Source organism: Oncorhynchus kisutch, linkage group LG8, assembly GCF_002021735.2.
Source record: "Oncorhynchus kisutch isolate 150728-3 linkage group LG8, Okis_V2, whole genome shotgun sequence".
NCBI lineage: Eukaryota > Metazoa > Chordata > Actinopteri > Salmoniformes > Salmonidae > Oncorhynchus > Oncorhynchus kisutch.
The window spans coordinates 26,476,753-26,502,373 of NC_034181.2; the positions used below are offsets into that span (position 1 = coordinate 26,476,753).

The following is a 25,621-nucleotide window of genomic DNA, read 5'->3' on the forward strand; positions in this document are numbered from 1 at the left end:
CAACAGATCCACAGATGACACAATCTCAATCACACTCCACACTGCCCTTTCCCACCTAGACAAAAGGAACACCTATGTGAGAATGCTGTTCATTGACTACAGCTCACCATAGTGCCAACAAAGCTCAACACTAAGGTGATGACCCTGAGAAATAAACACTTCACCCTGCAACTGGATCCTGGAATTCCTGATGGGCCGCCCCAAGGTGGGGAGGATAGGCAACATTACCTCCACCACGTTGACTCTCAACACAGGGGCCCCACAAGGGTGTGTGCTTAGTCCCCTCCTGTACTCACTGTTCACCCACGACTGTGTGGCAAAGCACAACTACAACACCACCATCAAGTTTTCTGATGGCACGACGGTGGTAGGCCTGATCACCGGTGACGATGACGATGAGACTATAGGGAGGAGGTCAGTGACCTGTCAGTGTGGTGTCAGGACAACAACCTCTCCCTCAACATCAGTAAGACCAAGGAGCTGATCATGGACTACAGGAAACAGGGCTACAGTGGAGCGGGTCGAGAGCTTCAAGTTCCTTGGTGTCCACATTAATAAGGACTTAAAATGGTCGACACACACACAAACAGTCATGAAGAAAGCGCAACAGCACCTCTTCCCCCTCAGGCTGTTGAAAAGATTTGGCATGGGCCCTCAAATCCATGGGCCCTCAAATCCTCAAAATGTTCTACAGCTGCACCATTGAGAGCATCTTGACCAGCTGCATCACTGCGTGGTAGGGCAACTGCACTGACTTTGATTGCATGGCACTACAGAGGGTGGTGTAGACAGCCTTATACACCACTGGGGCCAAGTGTCCTGCCATCCAGGACCTCTATATAAGGCGGTGTGAAAGGAAGGCCCAGATAGTTGTTAAAATACTCCAGTCAAACAAGCCATAGACCCAAGCCATAGTTCTCTCTGCTTCCGCACGGCAAGTGGTACCGGAGCATCAAGTCCGACACCAACAGGCTCCTGAACAGCTTCTAACGGAGCGAATGGAATGGCATCAAACAGGAGTGCGTGCTTAGTCCCCTCCTGTACTCCCTATTCACCCATGACTGCGTGGCCAAACATGACTCCAACACCTTAATATAGTTTGCTAATGACACATTAGTGGTAGGCCTGATCACCGACAACGATGAGACAGCCTATAGGGAGGAGGTCATAGACCTGGCATTATGGTGCCAGGACAACAACCTCTCCCTCAATGTGAGCAAGACAAAGGAGATGATCGTGGATTACAGGAAAAGGATGGCCGAACACACCCCCATTCATATCGACGTGGCTGTAGTGGAGCGGGTTGAGAGTTTCAAGTTCCTTGGTGTCCACATCACCAACAGACTATCACGGTCCAAACACATCACGAAAGTCGTGAAGAGGGCACGACAAAAACTTTTCCCCCTCAAGAGACTGAAAAGATTTGGCATGAGTACCCAGATCGTCAACAAGTTATACAGCTGCACCATCGAGAGCATCCTGACAAATTGCATCACCGCCTGGTATGGCAACTGTTCGGCATCCGACCAAAAGGCGTTACAGAGGGTAGTGTGTAAAGCCCAGTACATCACCAGGGCCAAGCTTCCTGCCATCCAGAACCTACAGTTGAAGTCGGAAGTTTACATACACCTGAGCCAAATACATTTAAACTCAGTTTTTCACAATTCCTGACGTTTAATCCTAGTTAACATTCCCTGTTTTAGGTCAGTTAGGTTCACCACTTTATTTTAAGACTGAAATGTCCGAATAATAGTAGAGAGAATTATTTTTTTCAGCTTTTATTTCTTTCATCACATTCCCAGTGGGTCAGATGTTTACATACACTCAATTAGTATTAGGTAGCATTGTCTATAACTTAGGTCAAACATTTCGGGTAGCCTTCCACAAGCTTCCCACAATAAATTGGGTGAATGTTGGCCCATTCCTCTTGACAGAGCTGCTGTAAATGAGTCAGGTTTGTAGGCCTCCTTGCTCGCACATGCTTTTTCAGTTCTGCCCACAAATTTGATATGGGATTGAGGTCAGGGCTTTGTGATGGCCACTCCAATACCTTGAATTTGTTGTCCTGAAGCCATTTTGCCACAACTTTGGAAGTATGCTTGGGGTCATTGTCCATTTGGAAGACCCATTTGTGACCAAGCTTTAACTTCCTGACTGACTGATGTCTTGAGATGTTGCTTCAATATATCCACATCATTTTCAATTCCTCATGATGCCATCTATTTTGTGCAGTGCACCAGTCACTCTCGCAGCAAAGCACCCCCACAACATGATGCTGCCACCCCCGTGCTTCACTGTTGGCATGGTGTTCTTCGGCCCCATTTTCCTCCTAACATAACAATGGTCATTATGGCCAAACAGTTCTATTTTTGTTTCATCGGACCAGAGGACATTTCTCGAAAAAGTACAATCTTTGTCCCCATGTGCAGTTGGAAACCGTAGTCTGGCTTTTTATGGCGGTTTTGGAGCAGTGGCTTCTTCCTTGCTGAGCGGCCTTTCAGGTTATGTCGATATAGGACTCGTTTTACTGTGGATATAGATACTTTTGTACCTGTTTCCTCCAGTATCTTCACAGGGTCTTTTGCTGTTGTTCTGGGATTGATTTGCACTTTTCGCACCAAAGTGCATTCATCTCTAGGAGACAGAGCGCGTTCCTGAGCGGTATGACGACTGAGTGGTCCCATGGTGTTTATGCTTGGTACGTTTGGACATTGCTCCCAAGGATGAACCAGACTTGTGGAGGTCTACAATTTTTTTCGATTTATTTTGATTTTCCCATGATGTCAAGAAAAGAGGCACTGAGTTTGAAGGTAGGCCTTGAAATACATTCACAGGTACACCTCCAATTGACTCAAATGATGACAATTAGCCTATCAGAAGCTTCTAAAGCCATGGCATTTCCCAAGCTGTTTAAAGGCACAGTCAACTTGGTGTATGTAAACTTCTCACCCACTGGAATTGTGATACAGTGAATTATAAGTGAAATAATCTGTCTGTAAACAATTGTTGGAAAAAATTACTTGTGTCATGCACAAAGTAGATGTCCTAACCGGCTTGCCAAAACTAAGGTATAGTTTGTTAACAAGACATTTGTGGAGTGGTTGAAAAACGAGTTTTAATGACTCCAACCTAAGTGTATGTAAACTTCCGACTTCAACTGCATATACTAGGAAGGCCCAAAACAATTGTCACAAACTCTACTCACCCAAGTCATAGACTGTTCTCTCTGTTACCGAACGACAAGCGGTATCAGAGCGTCAAGTCTAGGTCCAAAAGGCTCCTTAACAGCTTCTACCCCCAAGCCAAAATACTGCTGAATAATTAATCAAATGTCCATCTGGACTATATTCATTGACCCCTCTTTGTTTTTACACTACTGCTACTCTCTGTTTATTATCATAATCACCCTCATTATTTTTATTTCATTTAATTGAGTTACTTTTTTATTTCATTATTTGTTTTTATTGTTTTTACTTTTTTTATTTTTTATTAAATATTTTCTTAACTCAATTTTCTTATAACTGCATTGTTGGTTAAGGGCTTGTGAGTAAGCATTTCACCGTAATACCTGTTGTATTCGGCGCATTTGACAAATAAAATATGATTTGACTTGATGAATTTGCTATCACAAAAGGGGTCGCACACACACACACACACACACACACACACACACACACACAGTCACAGACACAGACACACAAACACATACACACACAGTAGTGGAGCGTCTATGTCAGTAGTTTGCCACTGGGGGGCGACAGAGGCTTTGTCTATGTGTTGCCATAGAGACTGGATTGTACAGCAAGGTATAAAGGAATCCAAAGGGAAAGCTGCTTAAGTTTCTAACTGAAGATCAGAAACTCCCTGGAGACAGCAGAGATAATGGCATTGGATCTGGAGGATTATTTCCGTACTGTCTTTGAGGAACACCTCTTAATGTGAGTTTGTTTGTGTTTGTGTTAGTATGCTCTCTGCTAGTGGGGTTGAGAGAAGGAACACAGATTGATGTCCACAGAAGGTTCTGTGTGTATGTGTGTGTGCGTGCTTTTCTGCATGCGTACTTTCGTGCTTATGTGTGTAGGAAAGTGCCTGTGCGGGACAGAGGTCTGATGAGCGGAGCCACACGGATGATTGAGAAACAGAGAGAGATCAGAGAGGTGGATAAACAGCTCCAGACACACAGAGTGGTAGGAGCTACGTTCTTATTCATAGTACTCATAATCATGAGAACCTGTGACAAAAATGTGACTATCGTAGTTAGGGATATTGTGTGTGATATTGTGTGTGTACCTGGGATATTATGTGTGTGTGTGTGTGTTTCACAGGAGTTTGAGTTAAAGACGGAGAGTTTGCAAAGGCGGAGAGATGAGGTGAAGAAGAAGGAGGAGAAACTGAAGGAGTCGCTGCTCAAATTTGACAAATTCCTCAAAGTTGGTGGCTAACACACACACGCACACACACACACACACACACACACACACACACACACACACACACACACACACACACACACACACACACACACACACACACACACACACACACACACACACACACACGCACGCACACACACACACACACACACACACACACACACACACACACACACACGCACACACACACACACACGCACACACACAGGCACTGAAACACACAGACTCTGGAAAAAACATTGTAATCAAATGTGCCATCTTGCAGGAAAACGACTCAAAGCGTGGTCGGGGTGAGAAGAAGGCAGAGAGAGAGAGGGATGCTGTGCGTCAGAAGGAGGGAGAGATAGAGAAACTGAAGGAGGAGTGTGCTGTCCTAGAGGCCTGGAGATTGAGGCTGCAGCGCAGGGTGGAGAAGAGTGCCTTCTACTGGACCTTTCTGGAACAGGTCCTCAGACTGGCCAAGGTACCCAAGCCTGGCATTCACTAAAAACACCCTATTCACACTACTGTGATAAACTGAACCCCCCCCCCCTCTATCTTTCCTCTCTTCTGGGTATTATCATGAATCTACCCCCCCCCCCCCTCCCCAGTTCATCTGATCTGTTCTCAACTCCAGAGAATACAAAAAAAAAACATACCGTGTTTCCTGTGGGATCATGGCACTTGCTTTCTCTTGGAAATTACATTTTTATAATCAAATAATCTACCAGCTCACGTGTGTTGCCTATACCATGTCCATATCCCTGTTTAACCATAACCCTAACCCTAGCCTCAACCACAACCCTAACCCGAAACCTTAACCCTAGCCTCAATCCTAACCCTAGCTTCATGTCCACATCCAGGTTCAACCCTAACCCTAGCTTCAACCCTAACCCAAACCCAAACCCTAACCCTTACCCTAAACCTCTCCACATCCCGATTGAACATCCCGTCACCCTTAGCCTCAACCACAAACCTAACCCTAGCTTCAACCCTAACCCAAACCCTTACCCTAAACCTCTCCACATCCCGATTGAACATCCCATCACCCTTAGCCTCAACCACAAACCTAACCCTAGCTTCAACCCTAACCCAAACCCTTACCCTAAACCTCTCCACATCCCGATTGAACATCCCGTCACCCTTAGCCTCAACCACAAACCTAACCCTAGCTTCAAATGTATAATGTGTACATGTGTGTGTGTGTATGTAGTATGAGGATGTGTGGGAGCTACTGGGGAGGTTTGCCACCCTGCTATCCACCAAAGAGCAGCTGCGGCAGAGGGAGAGTGAGGTGCAGGAGCAAGCTGATGGCCAACGGGGGGCGCTACAGAGACACACAGAGCAGCAGAGCTGCAGCATTCTGCAGAAGAATAACCTGTTGTCTCAGCTACAGACAGAGCTGGACCAGATACGCTCCAACGCTCTCAGATGGGTACCAGACCTGAACACGCATTCATAGGGTCGACACTAGAGGGTAGTCACTAGAGGGTCGTCACTAGTTACCACAGCCACAAAGTCATAATTATGGCTAAACCTGTTTCTACAATTTATCTTCTCAATATCTGATTTTAAACCTAACGCTAACCTTAACAACACTATCCTTATGCCTATCCCTCACCTTAAATTAAGACCAAAAAGCAACTTTCTGGTGTCATTAATGTTTACGATATAGCCAATATTCCTTTGTGGCTGTGGTAACTAGTGACAATCCCTTTAGATGGGTCACGGATTTACAATTGATTATAGTCATGTCTCTCTATCCAGAATATAAACAATGTTTTTTGTTCAGGAGAACACGTGGTATCACATCCAGACCACAGCGGCGAAGGAGACGCTTTTATTGGGCCAAATTAAAGTGGTGACCCTTAACCTCTACCACATGATGGGTGGGACCACAGGGCAGGAAAAGGGCGTGGCCATCGATGACACAGAGACACAGCTAAAGAAGGTTAGTGATGTTATTATGTCATAGATTGAGGTTTGTGATGTCACAGATGGACTATGTTTGTGATGTCACCGCTAGAAAAGGTCAGTGATGTCACAGCTGGAGAAGGTTTGTGATGTCACACCTGGAGAAGGTCAGTGATTTCACTGTGATGTTACAGATGGAGGTTTGTGATGTCACAGATAGTGAATGTTAGTGATAGAAAAGAATGAATAGAACAGACTTTGAACCTCTAACCCTGATACACATCAACCCACATCAACTCCATCATCCCAGACACCCTAGACCCACTCCAATTTGCATACCACTCCAACAGATCTATAGATGGTGCAATCTCAATTGCTTTCCACACTAACCTCAACCCCCTAGAAAAGAGGAATACCTACACTTCCGTTCAAAAGTTTGGGGTCAATTACAAATGTCCTTGTTTTGAAAGAAAAGTTCATTTTTGGTCCGTCAAAATGACATCAAATTGATCAGAAATACAGTGTAGACATTGTTAATGTTGTAAATGACTATTGTAGCTGGAAACGGCAGATCTTTAAACATAGGCTGTCACGCCCTGACCATAGTAAGCTGTTTATTCTCTATGCTGGTTGGGACGTGATAGTGACTTGGGTGGGTCATCTAGGTGAATTGTATTTCTATGGTGGCCTGATATGGTTCCCAATCAGAGGCAGCTGTTTATCGTTGTCTCTGATTGGGGATCATATTTAGCTAGCCATTTCCCCATTGTGATTTGTGGGATCTTGTCTACAGTTAGTTGCCTGTGTGCACACCAGTAGCGTCACGGTTCTTTTGGTAGTTTGTTGTTTTTGTTCGGTGATTATTTTTTAAAGGATAATGTACGCATACCACCACCATGGTCCGTTCATTACGACGAGCCCATTATCAGCAACCATCACTCCTGTGTTCCAATGGCACGTTGTGTTAGCTAATCCAAGTTTATCATTTTAAAAGGCTAATTGTCATTAGAAAACCCTTTTGCAATTATGTTAGCACAGCTGAAAACTGTTGTTCTGATTAAAGAAGCAATACAACTGGCCTTCTTTAGACTAGTTGAGTATCTGGAGCATCAGCATTTGTGGGTTCGATTACAGGCTCAAAATGGGCAGAAACAAAACTTTTTTATGATACTTGTCAGTCTATTCTTGTTCTCAGAAATGAAGGCTATTCCATGTGAGAAATTGCCAAGAAACTGAAGATCTTGTACAACGCTGTGTACTACTCCCTTCACAGAACAGCGCAAACGGTCTCTAACCAGAATAGAAAGAGGACTGGGTGCCGGTGCACAACTGAGCAAGAGGACAAGTACATTAGAGTGTTTAGTTTGAGAAACAGACGCCTCACAAGTCCTCAATTGGCAGCTTCATTAAATAAGACTCGCAAACACCAGTCTCAACTTCAACAGTGAAGAGGCGACTCCAGGATGATGGGCTTCTAGGCAGTAAGACCAAGGAACTGATTGTGGACTACAGGAAACGGGACTGCAGTGGAGCTGGTCGAGAGCTTCCTTGATTACCAAATTACTAAGGACTTGGTTGACACACACGCAAACAATCGAGAAGAAAGCGCAACAGCAATTCTTCCCCCTCAGGAGGTTGAAAAGATTTGGCATGGGCCCTCAGATCCTCAAAAAGTTCTACAGCTGCACCATTGAGAGAATACTGACTGGCTGCATCACTGTTTGGTATGGTAACTGCACCGCCTTCGATCGCATGGCACTACAGAGGGTGGTGTAGACAGCCTTGTACACCACTGGGGCCAAGTTTCCTGTCATCCAGGACCTCTATATAAGGCAGTGTGAAAGGAAGGCCCAGATAGTTGTTGAAAGACTCCAGTCACCCAAGCCATAGACCCAAGCCATAGTCCTCTCTGCTTCCGCATGGCAATTGGTACCGGAACATCAAGTCTGAAACCAACAGGCTCATGAACAGCTTCTAACGGAGCGAATGGAATGGCCTCAAACACATTGAAACCATGTGGTTTTGGCACTGACCCTGGAACTTCCAAAATCAAGTGTCAATATGCAGGGAACTAACGCTCGTGTTCTTCTTATTTCTATTTTTCATGTGTTTTTGTTCTACTTTACTTTTTTATTTAAAACAATTATAGTATTACTGATATTGATTACTGCATTGTTGGGAAAGAGCAAGCAAGAAAGCCATTTCACTGTACTAGTGCACATGACAACTTAAAACTTATCAATTTGACTGGTAAACTCATGGGTACCCTCGCAATGGCTGCCTGGTATTGTGATGCAATAATTTCCATAGTAATGTAGAATGTTCATTAAAATTATACTTACTGATGTGGCTCATGCAATCAAATTTACACTCAGTGGCCAATTTATTAGTTAGACCCATCAAGTACCGGGTCTGAACCCCTTCGCCTCCAGAACAGTCTGAATTTTTTGAAACACAGAAACATTTCTCCATTGGTATCAAGGGAGCTAACGTGTGCCAGGAAAACATTCCCCACACCATTACACCACCGCCACCAGCCTGTACCGTTGACACTAGGCAGGATGGGGCCATGGACTCATGCTGCTATCGCCAAATCCTGACTCTGCCATCAGCATGATCCAACAGGAACCAGGATTCATTGGACCAGACAATGTTTTTCCACTCCTCAATTGTCCAGTGATGGTGATAATGTGCCCCCTGGAGCAGCTTCTTTTAGCTGATAGGAGTGGAACCCGGTGTGGTTGTTTGTTGCAATAGCCCAACCGTGACAAGGACTGACGAGTTGTGTGTTCCAAGGTGCTGTTCTGCACACCACTGTTGTACTGCGCAGTTATTTGTGTGTTTGTTACCCACCCATTTAGCTTGCAAGATTCTTGCCATTCTCCTTCGACCTCTCATCAACAAGCTGTTTTCACCCACAGGACTGCCGCTGACTAGATGTTTGTTGTTTGTCGTACCATTATCAGTAAACCCTACACACTGTGGCGAATGAAAAGCCCAGGAGGCCAGCCGTTTCACGAGACTGGCACCGATGATCATACCACGCTAAAAGTCGCCTAGGTCACTCATTTTGGCCCTTCTAACGTTCAATCGAACTGTAACTGAATGCCTGTCTGCCTGCTTTATATAGCAAGTCATGGCCACGTGATTCACTGTCTGTAGGAGCGAACCGTTTTCGAGAACGGGGTGGTGTACCTAATAAACTGGCCACTGCGTGTATTTTGTAATGTCAGTTAAAGTTGATTCAAAAATTCACAGCACAGATTGAAGGATACACTTCTTGCTTTTACTTCCTGCTTTGCTCCTATGGGTACACTCACAATGGCCGCCAGTCCCCTACATTATGCCATCATTGACTTGAAAGGGATTCCCGTTCTATTCATTCTATTCCTATGGATGACACAGTTGAAGGTCAGTTATGTCACATTTATGTCACAGCTAGAGAAGGTTAGTGATGTCACAGTTAGAGAAGGATACCGATGTCACAGTGATGTAGAGTAGCGGACATATTCATTTGTTAACAGTTAAAATCAAAATGTGTTTTCCTCTCCAGATCCAGCTCTTCATCCAAGACCAGTCTGCCATAGTGAACAACCTCAAACAGAGCCCTTCTCATGCCACTACTAAAGCCAATTTAAAGTGAACAGGTGGAGGATGATCTAGACAGAGGATACTGCAGGTCTTATTATTGGAGATTTCAATCCATGTCTTGTATTGTTTTCACACAGATAGTAATGTTATGGGCAGCACTCTGTGCAGCAGTGGTGGGAAAAGTACATAAAAGGTACTTTAATAGAAAATAACTCAAGTAAAAGTGATCATACCAATGTCACCCAGTAAAAAACAACTTGAGTAAAAGTCTAAAAGTATATGGTTGTACATGTACTTATATTAAGCAAACCAGACGGCACAATTTATTTTATTTTATTTACGGAGAGCCAGGTGCACATTCCAACAGTCAGACATAATTTACAAACAAACACAGTATTTGGTTTTAGTTAGTCCGCCAGATCAGAGTCAGTAGGGATGACAAAGCTTTATATTGTTAGGTTTGTGAATATTCAAAATGTAACTAGTACTTTTGGGTGCCAGGGAAAATGTATAGGAGTAAAAAGTACATATTTTCTTTAAGAATGTAATGGAGTAAAAGGAGTCAAAAATATAAATAGTAAAGTACAGATACCCCTAAAAACGACTTTACACCAGAGCTGTGGAGCGAACGTAGCATGATGACAATAATACTTCTGCAATCAGTCTAGTACTGACACCTAGTGGCAACTGTAGGGAATACTAACTATACATATCAATAGAGGGCCAAACTGTTTAGTGTTTCTCAAGCCTTGATCAAATGTATCCAACAATTGCATGGTGCCAGTTTTCTACTATTCTGACCAATTTTGCATAACAACTATAAATTGTTAAGTTCCATTTAAACTGATTCATTAATACAATACTGTACATGTTTCAATTAAAAATATTTTTAAACAATGGTTTAACAAGATTCCCTTTTCTTTTAAGAAACACTTAAAAATAGATAACATCAAACACAGGGTAGTAATCATACAATAGTAATCAAGAGCTGCGTTGCACAGTATTTATTGGAATAAACTCTGACACCTAAAAGGAAAACGTACAAAAGGAGAAAAAGAAAATGGATGTGTTTTTGGAGAGCTGACACTTCTTTCCCACAAATATAAAAACCATGCTGGAATAATGGACTGTCCTGGTCTAGCCGAGTTTTCCACAGGGCTGTTATTTGCCCTTCTTGCCTTTTCCCTTCTTGCCCTTGCTACCCTTCTTGCCCTTCCCCCTCATGGCCTTGCGGACACGGTGGCCCCTCCAGTAAGCCTGGATAATGGTGGATGCACGGCTCTTCTTTTCCAGCTCTTTCTGCTCCTCCTCCCTCCTCTCCTCGGCCAAACGCCGCTCCTCCTGGATCTGACTGAACTCCTGCTCCAGGACAGCATACGCCTCCTCTAGCTCTCTCAGCTCCTCCTTCTCCTCCTCATAGGCCCTTGTCATGTCCTCCAGCTCAAACTGGGAGGGAGCAGACAACACAGAGAGAGAGATAGAGAGGGGGGTGGGGATTTACTAAGCATCACTAAAATCGTATTATTAATTGCTGTTACTCAGTGGAAGATTTGTTAGGATTTTTTAGGGTCAGTCTACCTGTTTCTCTCCCATATCAGCATCATACTTCTGGATCCAGTTCTCTATTTCTGTCTCCACTTTATATTTTTTCTGCCAGGAGGGGAGGAGAACAACATTGAAAAAGTTATATTTCGCACTGCAGGATCTACTGCATGCATAGAAAATGTTTTAGATAAGGAGCAGGGGCTAGGGCTCTATTTCTGGGATCTCCCACCTTACGGAGCGAAGTCTCTACCTCGCGGTTCTCAGAAATCAGGTTGTTAAGCTGAACTCTCAGCTGATTGGCTTCCTGCTGCATGCGGGCCCGCCTCCCCTCTGAGGTCTTAGCGTCTGACTGGTTCTGCTTGTCGGCATCTTGCTGTGTCCGCAACACAAAGTCCTCAGAGATCTTCTCCATCTGGTGCAGAGAGCTCTTCAACTTCCTGATCACCTCATTTTTTTTAGAGGTCTTAGAGAGCAGGGGGTAGTGGGGTGAGAAAAGAGTGTAGAAGAGAGGGGGAGACGAGAGTGAGAGAAAAAGATAGAGAGAGCAGCAGAGAAAGTAGAGAGATTACGTTTTGGAGAACTGAGATAGAATTATCATGGGTTAAATCTTTCAAGGTTTAAACTCTGGTGTAATACAAACAGTAGTATAATGACAATGAAAACTGTATCGGCACCTCAGCATCTCTGTCTTTGATGGCGGCAGCGACTTCCATCTCCAGTGTAGCAACCAGCTCCATGTTGTTGCCATGGCGCAGCGAAACCTCCTGCATGTAGCGTGTTCTTTGACGTTCCTCGGACGGGCTCGTGAGCAGTTTCTCTAACAGCACCCCCCGTAACTCCTGCAGCCCCCCTACCAGCCCTCGCACCCCTTCACTCACCCCCTGCCCCCCTACCTCTGCCTCACTCCTCAGGGCTCGGGTGGCGGCTGGATGAGCTCTCAGCAGTCTGAGCACGTTCCTCAGTGAGCTGGGGATGGCTCTTTCTAACTCTGCTCTCATTCTCTCCCCTGCCTCCCCCTCAACCAGCTTCTGTCCCAGGCCTCCCAGCCTCTCTCCAAGGTGCTGGTGCTCCTGTAAGGCCCCCTCCAACTCCAACCCCACAGACAGCCCTCCAAGGCGGGACAGCACAGCCGGCAGCAAGGCTACAGTCTCCACCCTGGCGATGCAGTCTTCCAGCACCCCTGCAATGCGCTGCGTCTCCAAGGATGACAGCTTCTTCCGTGAAGGGTCCAGGATCTTTAGGAGGTCCTCCCTGAGCACTTTGGCCCGGGGCTGTGGACTGGGTTGGGGACTGGAGCACATCATTTGGGGGCTAACATCCTCCAGGGGCTGTATGGCCACCTCTGCAGACATACTGCCATAGACAGGGGGGAATCTTATTAAACAATAAAACATCATGCCCAAATTAACACTATAACATCGGTCAATTCAGCATCACAAACACATTTACCACTAACGTGAGGACAATATTACTATTTGCTACCTACATTAACAGTTGCCTAATGTCTAGTGTAGTTTACTTTTAGATATAATGTACTTAACGTTAGCTACAAAAAGATAAAGATTCCATGCAGATAAAACATTTTATCAAGAAAACATAACGTTAGGCCTAAAGGAAAACAACATACCTCCTCTGAACTTAAACAGCACTTAAATAAAGCAAATCGAACCACACTAGCCACGTTACTGGCAGCAGCATAGAAAACAACATCACATCGATGTTGATAGTTTACAATACAGTTGCTAAGAGACCAAAGATGTGGGGTGGGGGAGGGGCCCATTCGCATTGACGAAGAACTGAAATAAATTAGCATTAATAAATAATGCTTATGGTCATGCATTGTAATTTAGGCTCATTAGCTTGTTATATTACAACATTTTACTAAAGTCCGATTTATGGCGGCCGGTCAGTTTGATAAACTTTTGAATTTCAAGCTCAACTCTTGTTTTGAAAAACAAGGACTGCCTTTAGTCTCATAGCGCTGTATTATAATTGAAAGTGAACGCTACAGCCAGAGAGATACTCAAATCGCACCAAACATTTCTGGTAAAAACCCATCGGTAAATCCTTGAATTCCCCATTTTTGTATTCGTTTCGCGCTGTTGCCGGTAGGTGCACTTGAATTCAGAAAACCTAGCACCGGGAAGTCAAAGTGTTCCAATTTTGAACCATTCAATGTGTCTGAATGTAGAACTCCGCCTACCCGGCAGACCCAGGGAGAAAATCAAATGTACCTATATGCCTACTTCTGGCCAATCAGACAGCTCAGATCACCGTGTCCGCACAGTTTCCTCGCAGAATGGACTGTAAAAAAAAAAAAGCCTCGAACGCACAACAAATGTGATAATGTGAGATTTCAAACCGTTTAAAACCATGACTAGAGAGAGACTCAACGAATAGAGCAAGATGTGCTGTTTTTATGAGTAAGTTCATGTATAAGTTGTTATTCAGCACTGTCAACACTTTGTTTAATAGTTTTATAAGCAAGAAAAGGCACATGTTTCGTTAAGCTTTCATTGTTATTATTTGCGGCCTGTCTCTTTTATCAAGGAATACTTTATCGAGGAATACTTCACTTTCTCTGGTCATAGGAGTAACAACATGAATTTGTACACGAGGCAGAAGTAATTCAGTGGGACTTAAAGATCATACCCCTTTTTTCAATTTTCGTCTAAAATGACATACGCAAATCTAACTGCCTGTTGCTCAGGACCTGAAGCAAGGATATGCATAATTCTGGATACTATTTGAAAGGAAACACTTTGACGTTTGTGGAAATGTGATCTTAATGTAGGCGAGTATAACATATTAGATCTGGTAAAAGATAATACAAACTAACAAACATGTGTTCCAGAGACCGCAGGGTTCAAACTGTGGAACCCAGATCCTACATTTGAATCTAAAAATTGATTTTATCAAACAAAACTATGCTACCTTTTATCTCTGTGACCCTCAGGATGACAAATCAGAGCAAGATTACTGGATGTAAGTGCATTATTTACCTTCAGAGGCGAATGTATCAAACCAGTTGCTGTGATAAAAGCGTTTTGTTGTTGTGCACTCTCCTCAAACAGTAGCATGGTATTTTTTTCACCGTAATAGCTACAGAATATTGGACAGTACAGTTAGATTAACAAGAATTTAAACTTTCTGCCGATATAAGACATGTCTATGTCCTGGAAAGTTGGCTGTTACTTAAAACGTAATTCTGGTCACTATGCATTATCACTTTAATAACTACTACCTCAACTAACTGTTGCCCCCGCACATTGACTCTTTACCGGTACCCCCCTGTATATAGTCTCACTATTGTTATTTTACTGCTGCTCTTTAATTACTTGTTACTTATATTTCTTATTTTTATCCATATTTTTTAAAACGGCATTGTTGGTTAGGGGCTCGTAAGTAAGCATTTCATTGTAAGTTCTACACCTGTTGTATTCGGAGAATTTGACTAATTTGATTTGATTAGCGCAAGTTAGCAACAACTGTCCCGGTTTAGGGACACCGATGTTATGTGTGTAAGATGGCACAGTGATGCCATCTGTTGGTAAATGTTCTTTACTGCAACTGTTGTGTTTTACCACGGTGCTTGAGATACCCGGATGTGTTGTGATGTACTGAACAAGACTGGTTTCTCGCATCAATGCCTCTGTCTCGTTATTTAACATTCAAACATGGTGTCAGAGTCGGATAACTAACCATGCTTTCTGTAAATTAGAGTCACCTGTTCTGGTTTACGAAACAAATGCTTATTTGAGTAAAACTTTGCCGGAATGGGCCTTAGCTAGAGTGAGTTTGCTAGTTAGCTTCAGTGTAGCACCGGTTAGACATGGCAGCGAACATTCCCCCTCCCGCCGTTATGAAGCTCAGTGGGGATTGGAGCACGAACTGGGATACGTTTCGAGGTGAATGGGAGGACTATGCACTGGGACTTCTGGAAAAGGACGATGTGGTAGTGGCTGCCACTTTGAGGACTATAATGGGAACTGAATGCCGACACGTATACAAACACAACCTGAACCTAACAGCAGCTCAGCAAGGTAACGCTATAGCTATTCTTGATGCTCTTGAACATTCCTTTATGCCAGCAAAGAACGTCATCTACGAGCGTTATGTTTTCGGTCGTTGCAAACAGGAGGACGGGGAGTCCATTGACAGCTTTGTCACTAGGTTAAGGGAAAAGGCAGCTACATGTGACTATGGTGCTTTAAGAGATGAACTGATCAGAGATAAGATTGTGCTTGGCATAACTGATGAGGGAACCCGTAGATGTTAGCTGAGAGAATGTGACCTGATGCTGGCCCTGGCAGTGGAGACATGCCGTGCAGCAGAGCTTACTGATATACAGATAAGGTCCATGGAGCTAGAAAGGCAACATATGGACAATGTTACATTCAGGCAGCCAGTAAAGAAATTCCCCTTTGCCACAGTTAATGCTAATACTACAGCCAACTCTGCAGTAGACAACCCCAATACATGCCGATATTGTGGCATTTCTCATGGACGAGGAAAAGAACACTGCCCAGCCTATGGAAAAATATGCAAATCCTGTGGTACAGCTAATCACTTCGCAAGGGTCTGCATGAAAAGCAAGAGAAAGGAGGGTAAAGTGCACTCCATGGAAACAAACACAGATGAAGGGAACGACAGCACAGAGGATGTATATGCTAGCGAGTGCATAGGGGCAGTAAGGGCAAAAGGACAAAAGTGGTTTGTCCTTCTGCTACTTAATAATAAACCACAGCAATGCCAGCTAGATTCAGGGGCCACATGCAACGTTATGCGCCTTAAAGACAAAAGGAGGCTCGCGCCCAGAGACAAACTCACACAGAGTAGCACCAAGCTGAAACTGTATTCAGGCCAGTTCATGACCTCTTTAGGCCTGTTTGTGACAGTGTGTTTTACGTGGCCAGAAACACACCCTTGAGTTTGAAATAGTTGAGGCTAGTCAACAGCCATCACTGTCAGGTTCTACATGCGAGCGTCTTGAGCTTATTAACTTCACCATCCCAGCTGATCTTAACATTATAGACAAAGTCCAGGCTGGGCCCCTGAGCAAGGAGACACTCCTAAGCAAGTACCATGATGTCTTCAACGCACCGGTCAAGTCAGTTCCTGGGGAAGTCCACTTTGAGTTGGACGCAGCAATCCAGCCTGTCCAGTGTGCACCCCGCAATGTACCAGTGGCCACCCTGCAATGTACCAGTGGCCACCCTGCAATGTACCAGTGGCCATGAAAGCAGCTACAAAGGCTCAGCTTGACAAATACGAAGCAGATGGCCACATCATATCTGTCACCGAGCCTACAGATTGGATAAGTAATATGGTTATCGTCAAGAAACCAGACAAGCTACGGATATGCATTGATCCTAAACATCTCAACCGGGCTCTGCGACGTTCACATTACATTATGCCCACGTTGGAGGATGTTCTTTACAAGCTCCCAAAGGCCAGAGTCTTCATGCTCGTGGATGCCAGAGATGCCTTCCTGCAGTGCAAGCTCGACAAGCCCAGCAGCTACATGACCACCTTTTGGACACCCTGGGGAAGGAAGAGGTGGTTGAAGCTTCCGTTTGGTGTCTCCGTGGCTCCAGAGGTGTATCAGTGGAAACAGCATGAGCTGTTGATGGGACTCAGTGGTGTGGAACCCATAGCAGATGACATCCTCGTAGTGGGCTGTGGGGACAGTGATGAGGAGGCAGAATGTGACCATGACGCCAAGCTGCTGGCCCTGATGGTCAGATGCAGACAGGTCAAGCGAAGGCTAAGCATAAAAAAGCTTCAGTTTAAAGTGCCAGAGGTCCGCTTTCATGGGCACATCTTATCCTCCACCTGATTGAAGGCTGATCCTGAAAAAGTGAAGGCTGTCTTGGAAATGCCCCACCCATCTGACGTGAAGGGAGTGCAGCGCTTCGTCGGATTCGTCACCTACCTGGCCAAATTTCTACCAAGGCTCACTGAAGTGTGTGAGCCACTAAGGAGGCTCATGGACAAGGACACCATCTGGCATTGGCTCCCAAAACATGACGCAGCGGTGAGGGAAATAAAACAACTGGTCACCCAGACACCTGTACTGCGATACTACAATGTGTCAACCTGTCACGATTCAGAGTGACTCAAGCCAGTATGGACTTGGCTGTTGCCTCATGCATGAGGGCCAGCTTGTGGCATTCGCCTCTAGGGCACTCACCCCAACAGAGCAGAGCTATGCCCAGATAGAGAAGGAGTGCCACAGCATTGTGTTTGCATACCAACGCTTCCACCACTACCTGTACGGGCGCGACAATATTACCGCAGAGACAGATCACAAGCCCCTTATTGCTATATTCAGCAAGCCTCTTCTGAATGCCCCAAAACGACTGCAGAGCATGCTACTGGCCCTACAAAACTACAACTTCAAGGTGGTGTATAAGCCAGGGCCAGAGATGTATTTGAGTGACACGCTCAGCAGGGCTACTGCATCAGGCACTCACACACGCTCAGCAGGGCTACTGCATCAGGCACTCACACACGCTCCATGCATGAACAACACGCAGTGTGCAGCTTACAAACAGAGCAAGTGGGTGTTGAACACATCAACCAGGCTGACTACCTCAATGTTACAGACCAGCGCCTTATACAAATCAGACAGCACACAGACAGGGACGAGCAACTCCAGGCATTGAGGTCTGTGATTCTGATGGGCTGGCCCGACTGCAAGGAAGAAACTGCTTTAGCCGTCAGAGATTATTGGCCAGTCAAAGAGGAGGTCAGTGTTCAAAACGGAGTAATATTCAAGTGTTAGAGAGTTGTTATTCCCCGGTCTCTGCGCCCTGAGATGTTGGCGCGCGTGCACTCACATAGGAGGTGAGGCCTGTTACAGACAAGCACTTGACACACTCTATTGGCCAGGAATGCAGAGTGAAATCAAAGACTATGTCAGTAAATGCATCTGCAATGAATATGCCATTGAGCAACAGAGAGAGACGAGGATGTCCCACAAGCTACCGATGCGCCCCTGGCAGATAGTAAGTCTAGATCTCTTCCAGCACAGTGGCAAAGACTTTCTGCTGGTAGTCGATCATTACTCAGACTTTTGGGAGACTGACCTCCTCCCCGACCTCTCAGCAGAGACAATGATCAAACGCTGCAAGGCTCAGTTTGCCCGCTTTGGCCAGCCAGATAGTGTAATTTCAGACAATGGACCCCAATTCTCCGGAGTTGAGCTCTGAAAATTTGCTGCAGGATGGGAATTCGAGCACGTCACTTCATCACCACGACATCCAAAAGCTAATGGGAAGGCGGTGTCCGCAGTAAAAATCGCAAAGAACCTCTGCAAAAAGGCTCTGCGAGAGGGCAAAGATGCCTGGAAAACAATCCCGCAGCGGTGCAATACCCCGACAGAAGGCATGGATAGCAGCCCGGCACGGCGCTTAAAAGCAGCTCTGCCAGTAGCCAGCACTCTCCTGGAGCCATGTGTGGTGACAGACGTGCTGGTGAAGCTACGTCACAGACTTACCTGAGCTCAGGGTGGGTGAAACGGTGTGAATGAAGCCACTACCAGGGGACCGGACAGGCCTCTGGATCCTATATACAGAAAGTGGCACCACGCTCCTACTTGGTTGAAGTGAATGGATCACTGTACCGTCGCAACAGGGTTGACCTTCGGATTGCTGAGCCAGCACCTACTCAGAACCCTGATGGCCAAAGGGGTCGCATGACAAAAGACAGAACCCCAGCAAGTCACATGGGGCCTGAGGCACTGGGCGAAGAGCCAGGGGATCACAGGTCGGCCGCTCCCTCGCCCATCAATTCTCCCCGGATGTGTTGTGATGTACTGAACAAGACTGGTTTCTCGCATCAATGCCTCTGTCTCGTCATTTAACATTCAAACAACCGATCCCATAGAGGTTAACCTTTTAAAAACAGTTCTGTAACAATTAGGAAGGGCAGTAGGCTATAGGCCCAATACATTATCACTGCATATTGGCTATGCTTGAATTGCCCTGCCAATGTTGTTCTTCTCAGACCATTTTCAAATTATTTTAAGTATATGATCACACTTCTAATAGATCATTTGTTGATTTACTTGTGAGGCACAGCTGACTGAGCATAATACATTGTTTAGTTTTTTTACTGGACTGATGGTCAGTCTGAGAGGAACGGAGGATCACTCCATCCCCGGTGAGGCCCTCCTCTCTCCACCCCTCCACTGAGAAAACGGGACACAGTCTTCCAGCTGATGGCGAAACTTAATGTTGCATAGGCTTATGTTTTATAAGTCAGAAACAGTCTGAGCTGTATATCTCAGCTTGCATTTTGACTCAAAGTGATCTTGACTCAAAGTTTGGTGACCACTGTATTAGAGAAAGGAGGAGATAGGAATCCCTTTGGTCAATGAATGGAGGATAATGCCTATTTAGCGATTTCAGTGCCCACAAATGTTTTTTGAATTCCATACTTTGTGATTTTTATTAGGATAGTTTTAAATTGTATATTGAATTCAGTTTTCAAATTAAATTTCAATTGAATTGAATATTCAAGTTCAATATTTATATATTCCGTTTTGTTGTTTTATTTATTTAATTCACCTTTATTTGTTGTCTGTGTATCAAGTTTACAAACTATCAATTCAAGTTGATCAAAGTTTCATATATTCAACTTCTCAGATCCATTCAGATTCCGTTTTCAAATGAAGTTCTCTGAAGTAAGATTCAAAACAAGAGACAACATCCACGTTGCCAAAGATGGTCTATTGTATTGACAAGATAGTCAAGTGGCCGCTCTAACAATGGAAATACATGTCCTCAAAGATGGAAGACGAATTTGTCTGGAAGGGATATACAGTGGGGAGAACAAGTATTTGATACACTGCCGATTTTGGCAGGTTTTCCTACTTACAAAGCATGTAGAGGTCTGTAATTTTTATCATAGGTACACTAACAGGTCTGTGAGAGACTGAATTCGTTCTGGTTGGTAGGTGATCAAATACTTATGTCATGCAATAAAATGCTAATTAATTACTTAAAAATCATACAATGTGATTTTTTGGATTGTTGTTTTAGATTCCGTCTCTCGCAGTTGAAGTGTACCTATGATAAGAATTACAGACCTCTACATGCAAGGAAACACTGCCAATTTGGCAGGTTATCAAATACTTGTACTCCCCACTGTATATACACTACATGACAAAAAGTATGTGGACACCTGCTCGTCGAACATATCATTCCAAAATTATGGGCTTTAATATGGAGTTGGTCCCCCCCTTTGCTGCTATAACAGTCTCCACTCTCCTGGGAAAGTTTTCCACTAGATGTTGGAACATTGCTATGGGGACTCCTATTCAGCCACAAGAGCATTAGTGAGGTCAGTCACTGATGTTGGGTGATTAGGTCTGGCTCGGAGTCGGTGTTCCAATTCATCTCAAAAGTGTTTGATTGAGTTGAGGTCAGGGCTCTATGCAGGCCAGTCAAGTTCTTCCACACCGATCTTGAAAAAAACATTTCTGTATGGACCTCGCTTTGGACATTGTTATGCTGAAACAGGAAAGGACCTGTGGAAGCACAGAATTGTCTAGAATGTCATTGTATGCTGTAGCGTTAATATTTCCCTTCACTGGAACTAAGGGGCCTAGCCCGAACCATGAAAAACAGACCCAGACCAATATTCCTCCTCCACCATACTCTACAGTTGGCATTCGGGCAGGTAGCGTTCTCCTGGCATCCTCTAAACACAGATTATTCTGTAAATGGTCATCTTAGGCTTGTGTGTGGCTGCCTGGCCATGGAAACCCATTTCATGAAGCTCCCTACAAACAGCTATTGTGCTGACGTTCCAGAAAAAGTTTGGAACTCGGTAGTGAGTGTTGCAACCGAGGACAGACTATTTATATTCGCTACATGCTTCAGCACTCGGCGGTCCCATTCTGTGAGCTTGTGTGGCCTACCACTTTGTGGCTGAGTCGGTGTTGCTCCTAGACGTTTTCATTTCATAATAACAGCACTTACAGTTGACCGGGACAGCTCTAGCAGGGCAGAAATTTGATGAACTGACTTGTTGGAAAGGTGGCATCCTGTGACGGTGCCACATTGAAAGTCACAGAGATTTTCAGTTCTATTTCCATTCTACTGCCAATGTTTGTCTATGGAGATTGCATGGCTGTGTGCTCAATTATATACATCTGTCAGCAACGGGTATGGCTGAAATAGCTGAATCCACTTATATGAAGGGGTGTCTACATACTTTTTCATATACAGTGTAGCTTTTGTGAAAATTGACTTTTCGTAGCAGGTTTAGGAGAACTTACGCAGCAGGTTATGATAATTACTGTAGCAGGTTAGGATAATTTAGGTTAAGGTTAGGAAAGGGGTAAGGATTAGATAAAATGCACAAAAAACAACAACTTTAAAATTAAATAACTTTTGATGTCAATTTGGCAAAAGCTGTATCACTTCTAGACATGACCATAGAAGACAGGCGGGGAGAGGCGAGATCAGGTGGGACCATTCTAGCCAATGAGAGGCCACATACGTGTGTACACTGCATAAAGAGAGATAGAAGACTCATCTTTGTATCTGTGCCATTATAGCGTCTGTGACAGCATGGGAAGTGCAATTGAGGCAATCTCCATTTTAATGTGAATTTTTTCTTTTTCATTGGCTGATTGCTCCCAACTCATAGGAATCCCCATGCAGTTGACGACTTTAAAATGGTGGAAGCCCTCAATGGCAAACTCCATGTTAAAACGAGTTATATCCATGTTGAGTCCTCCATCTCTGTGACAACAGGCACAACTCAGATATTTATTTAAAAAATATATTTAACCTTTATTTAAGATATAAAGTAGTTTTTTTCAAAGTTAAGGAAATACCATGTGTGTCCGCTAATAACAGAGTCAGTTTAGGTTGGGCCTAGTGAAATTATGCAGTACTACTCAGACAGTTAATTTCCATTAGTGGTTCATTAATTACATTCTAATCCAGACTATTGCCATGGCTGAACATTCATTTTCATCCATTCTAATGCTATTTTAGGGTAAGAGGTGGGCAGACTTCCAGAGCAAAGTGAATAGTAGTTATTGGTCTGCCTTGAAGATGAACTGGAAAGTGTGGACCCCCTTCCAGTTCATCAACATCAACTATGTGGCTATAGAGGTGAGCAGTTCTCACTGGCTTTTCTTTTATGCGTTCATCTGGAATGTAGTGGTGCTCTGTTACCAATATGTGTTGTTGTGTTTTCAGTTTCGAGTGCTGTTTGCCAACATGGTGGCCTTATTTTGGTATGCTTACCTTGCGTCTGCGAGGAAGTGAAGACTCCCAAGATCTTCTCCCTGATTACTGAAGTAAGAAGGCACAGGGTGTGCCTCTGAAGCTGCAGAACGTTACAAGGACAGGTCTGTGAATGCCAGTGCAGCAAGATGGTACAATCAGGCAAATTACCTGGGGTGGTGTGTAGGACTTCAGTCACACAATATACAAGGTACTGCACTACTACACTAATGTCTTAGGTCTCTCTTTATGTGGTGTTGTGGTGTATCTCTTGTCGTGATGTGTGTTTTGTTCTATATATATATATATATATTTTATTTTTATTTTTTTGAAACCCCTGTCCCCGCATGAGGCCTTTTGCCTTCTTGTCATTGTAAATAAGAATTTGTTATTAACTGACTTGCCTAAATTAAATAAAGGCCAAATGAAAAAATATAAATAAATGAAATCCTAATACATCCAAAGTGTTGCTCACATGCAAAATAACTTATATCTGAAATGTTCAATCTTAATTGTTACTTCTTGAATAAATTGAAATATTTGAGTATTCTCCTTTGAGCCAAGGTGTATTTTGGTTTGAACAATAGTAAATACATGTTATATATTCTTGTTTGATTAAAAAATATGTTTGTATAATTTAAGTTGAAGCAAAGCAAATGTGCTGTAGGAAATAAATAACAGTAACTGTATCAATCTTGAAGGCAACTCATTTAACACCATATGAATATGCAATGTTAAGATTGTTATCAAACCACAATGTATTGTGTATATTGCTGACAAGGCCGACCTGTAGTTTCCTTATGTGGACTGCATTGTTTTAGTTTGAGTCTCAACTCAACTGTAAATGTGACTGCTGTCAATATCAGGTCAAATAAGGGAGCAACAGCACATCGGACTGAAACTGCCAAATCATTTTACATCCTGATGTACAGTATTTGTTTTAACCCTATTTTATAAATTAAAACAAGAACCAGTCCAGTATCCAGTATCTATCATGTTGCTTTATTTTTTTATGAGTTGGAGCCGTAACAACGATAGTAGACTGCTTGAGTTTTATACTTGTTTATTACTTGATTACAATCTAATTTACATTATTTTAACATACAGTAAGCCTATATCAGCAATGCTTAATTTTCAAGTTTACAATTTAATACAAATGTTATATAACAATGATAATTTCTGGACTAGCTTTTTCTCTACAGACATGGAATGCATAATAAGTTAAGGGCTTCAGGTGACCGGGGGTTTCAGGTCGATACTGGGTGTCTTCAGCCTCCTCTTAGACGGAGCGTCAGGTGAATAGTGCTTCGATTTCTGACACCATAGTCTTCCAGTTTCTTGCCATCATCGAGCTGCTTGCCCTCGTGAATCAGCCTCTGTTGGTCGGCTGGGACTCCCTCCTTGTTTTGGACCTTGGCTTTGAACTGGGTTACAGTTTCACCTGACACCACCTCATATGTGTGCGTCTGGCCCTTTTCGTTTTTCAGGAACACCTGGATATGAGTGGGTTCTGTAATCAGCACCATCACTTTGGATCCTGAATGCAGGCCATAGTCACTCAAAGTTTTTGAATCATCGCTGAGACGGATGTTGTTCCCATTGACACCTGACAGCCTCTGCCCTTCCATGGCCACTCCAAAGTGTTGGTTGATCAGACTCTTGAGTGACCCCACAGTGGTGTGTGGCTGAACCGTCAGGGGATGTGAGTCCCCATTCAACAGTGTTATAGTGAGTTTCATGATAGATATCTGAAAGAGGATTTCATGTATTATTTATTTGGCCTTACAATAGCATAGCTCAATTGAATGATTTAGTCTTAACACTTCACTTAAAGCCTGCTGGTATAATGCTTTATAACTTGTTAAAAAGCATGTATGATCCTTTATAATGTCTTATAATAAGGGTTACAATATGTCATGTCTCATCTCTATCAACATTTCAGCTGACTTGTGGCTATTTAGTGAGATTCATTAAGAAATTATTGAAAGACCTAAGGGAGTCATTATAACTTGTATATTTACCTACAGGCTTTAATTAAGCTATACCATTTATTCAGACGATTGTAATACCTGACATAATATAAGATAATTTACTTGATACACTATTAAGCTTTTTTTATCCAGCACATTTCTGTATGGCAGGCCTATTGTAGCCTTATAATGTAAAAACATGATTTACCTTTTCAGTAGATAGGCCTATTATTGTGAAGTCTTGCAAGTTGAAAGATGATGACAGCTCTGTCACCGTCTGCAGCTGAGCCGGGTATATAACAGCTGATAAACCCCGCCCCTCAAATTAAGGTTCGTTTTCCCCTCTGCCTCCTTGCCTCTTTCGGTTTCTATTCTCAGTTAATAATACTGACGTAGGCAACTGTTGTTGGCAGAAAGCTGAGTGCAATAAATTATTTCTATGTTATTGTTCAGTTAAGACTTAATAGAATACTAGCCTACTACTAACCCCATGAAAAACAGTAGCCCAATGACAACTTGGTGCAAATGGTTCTACATTCCATATCAGTCTAGATCATTTCTAATCAATCACACACCCACAGATATGTCAGTGTTGTAACTTTGACTATAAATATTCCAGATATTACTGGAATAATTAATTGATCTAATTTATTGTAATTAATTTGGTTATCCTATCCAAATTAATCAAACGTGGGGAACCATTAAGGTTTTATATAGAGATCCCTTTAATGAACTCTATCGTAGTTATCATTAACCATTGTACCAATCCTATATCAACAATAGTTTTAATTAACAGTCAGTTACTATGTTCTCATTCTGAAAGTCGTCGAGCTCAAATTCAAGGACCCAATCACTTGTAAATGAACGCAAGGTCACAGATAATTTATTTTTACGGTTTTATTTACAAGACTAAATAAGTTGGACAATTAGGTAGTTGACA

The 25,621-nt window shown here is 43.5% G+C and overlaps 3 protein-coding genes and 1 long non-coding RNA gene across 6 annotated transcripts; 2 read left to right on the forward strand and 2 right to left on the reverse strand.

The window, feature by feature from the left end:
* Positions 1–3,774: 3,774 nt before the first annotated feature.
* Positions 3,775–10,819, forward strand: cfap73 (cilia and flagella associated protein 73). Its single transcript, XM_020490143.2, has 7 exons — positions 3,775–3,938; positions 4,082–4,187; positions 4,326–4,430; positions 4,699–4,896; positions 5,626–5,847; positions 6,205–6,363; positions 9,880–10,819. The coding sequence occupies exons 1-7, from the start codon at positions 3,883–3,885 to the stop codon at positions 9,967–9,969; spliced, it is 936 nt and encodes a 311-aa protein (XP_020345732.2). The 5' UTR covers positions 3,775–3,882; the 3' UTR covers positions 9,970–10,819.
* Positions 10,820–10,906: 87 nt separating this feature from the next.
* drc10 (dynein regulatory complex subunit 10) lies at positions 10,907–13,247 on the reverse strand. 2 transcript variants are annotated; one of them, XM_020490141.2, is made up of 5 exons: positions 13,090–13,247; positions 12,137–12,815; positions 11,713–11,925; positions 11,496–11,567; positions 10,907–11,363 (listed from the first exon to the last, which is right to left on the reverse strand). In XM_020490141.2, the coding sequence occupies exons 2-5, from the start codon at positions 12,812–12,814 to the stop codon at positions 11,079–11,081; spliced, it is 1,248 nt and encodes a 415-aa protein (XP_020345730.1). In that variant the 5' UTR covers position 12,815; positions 13,090–13,247; the 3' UTR covers positions 10,907–11,078. The 2 variants fall into 2 exon arrangements, with proteins under 2 accessions (XP_020345730.1, XP_020345727.1); XM_020490138.2 differs by having other exon boundaries at positions 11,692–11,925; positions 13,090–13,241.
* A 478-nt stretch (positions 13,248–13,725) lies between these two features.
* LOC109895986 (uncharacterized) lies at positions 13,726–23,692 on the forward strand. Of its 2 annotated transcripts, none has more exons than XR_002256058.2 (3): positions 13,726–13,885; positions 22,478–22,597; positions 22,685–23,692. It is a non-coding gene; the product is annotated as an uncharacterized LOC109895986 (long non-coding RNA). The 2 variants fall into 2 exon arrangements; XR_002256057.2 differs by lacking the exon at positions 13,726–13,885 and adding an exon at positions 15,064–15,505.
* LOC109895984 (polyubiquitin) lies at positions 23,693–24,993 on the reverse strand. Its single transcript, XM_020490142.2, has 2 exons — positions 24,890–24,993; positions 23,693–24,459 (listed from the first exon to the last, which is right to left on the reverse strand). Exon 2 carries the CDS (start codon positions 24,448–24,450, stop codon positions 23,980–23,982), a length of 471 nt encoding a protein of 156 aa, XP_020345731.1. The 5' UTR covers positions 24,451–24,459; positions 24,890–24,993; the 3' UTR covers positions 23,693–23,979.
* Between the last annotated feature and the right edge of the window lie 628 nt (positions 24,994–25,621).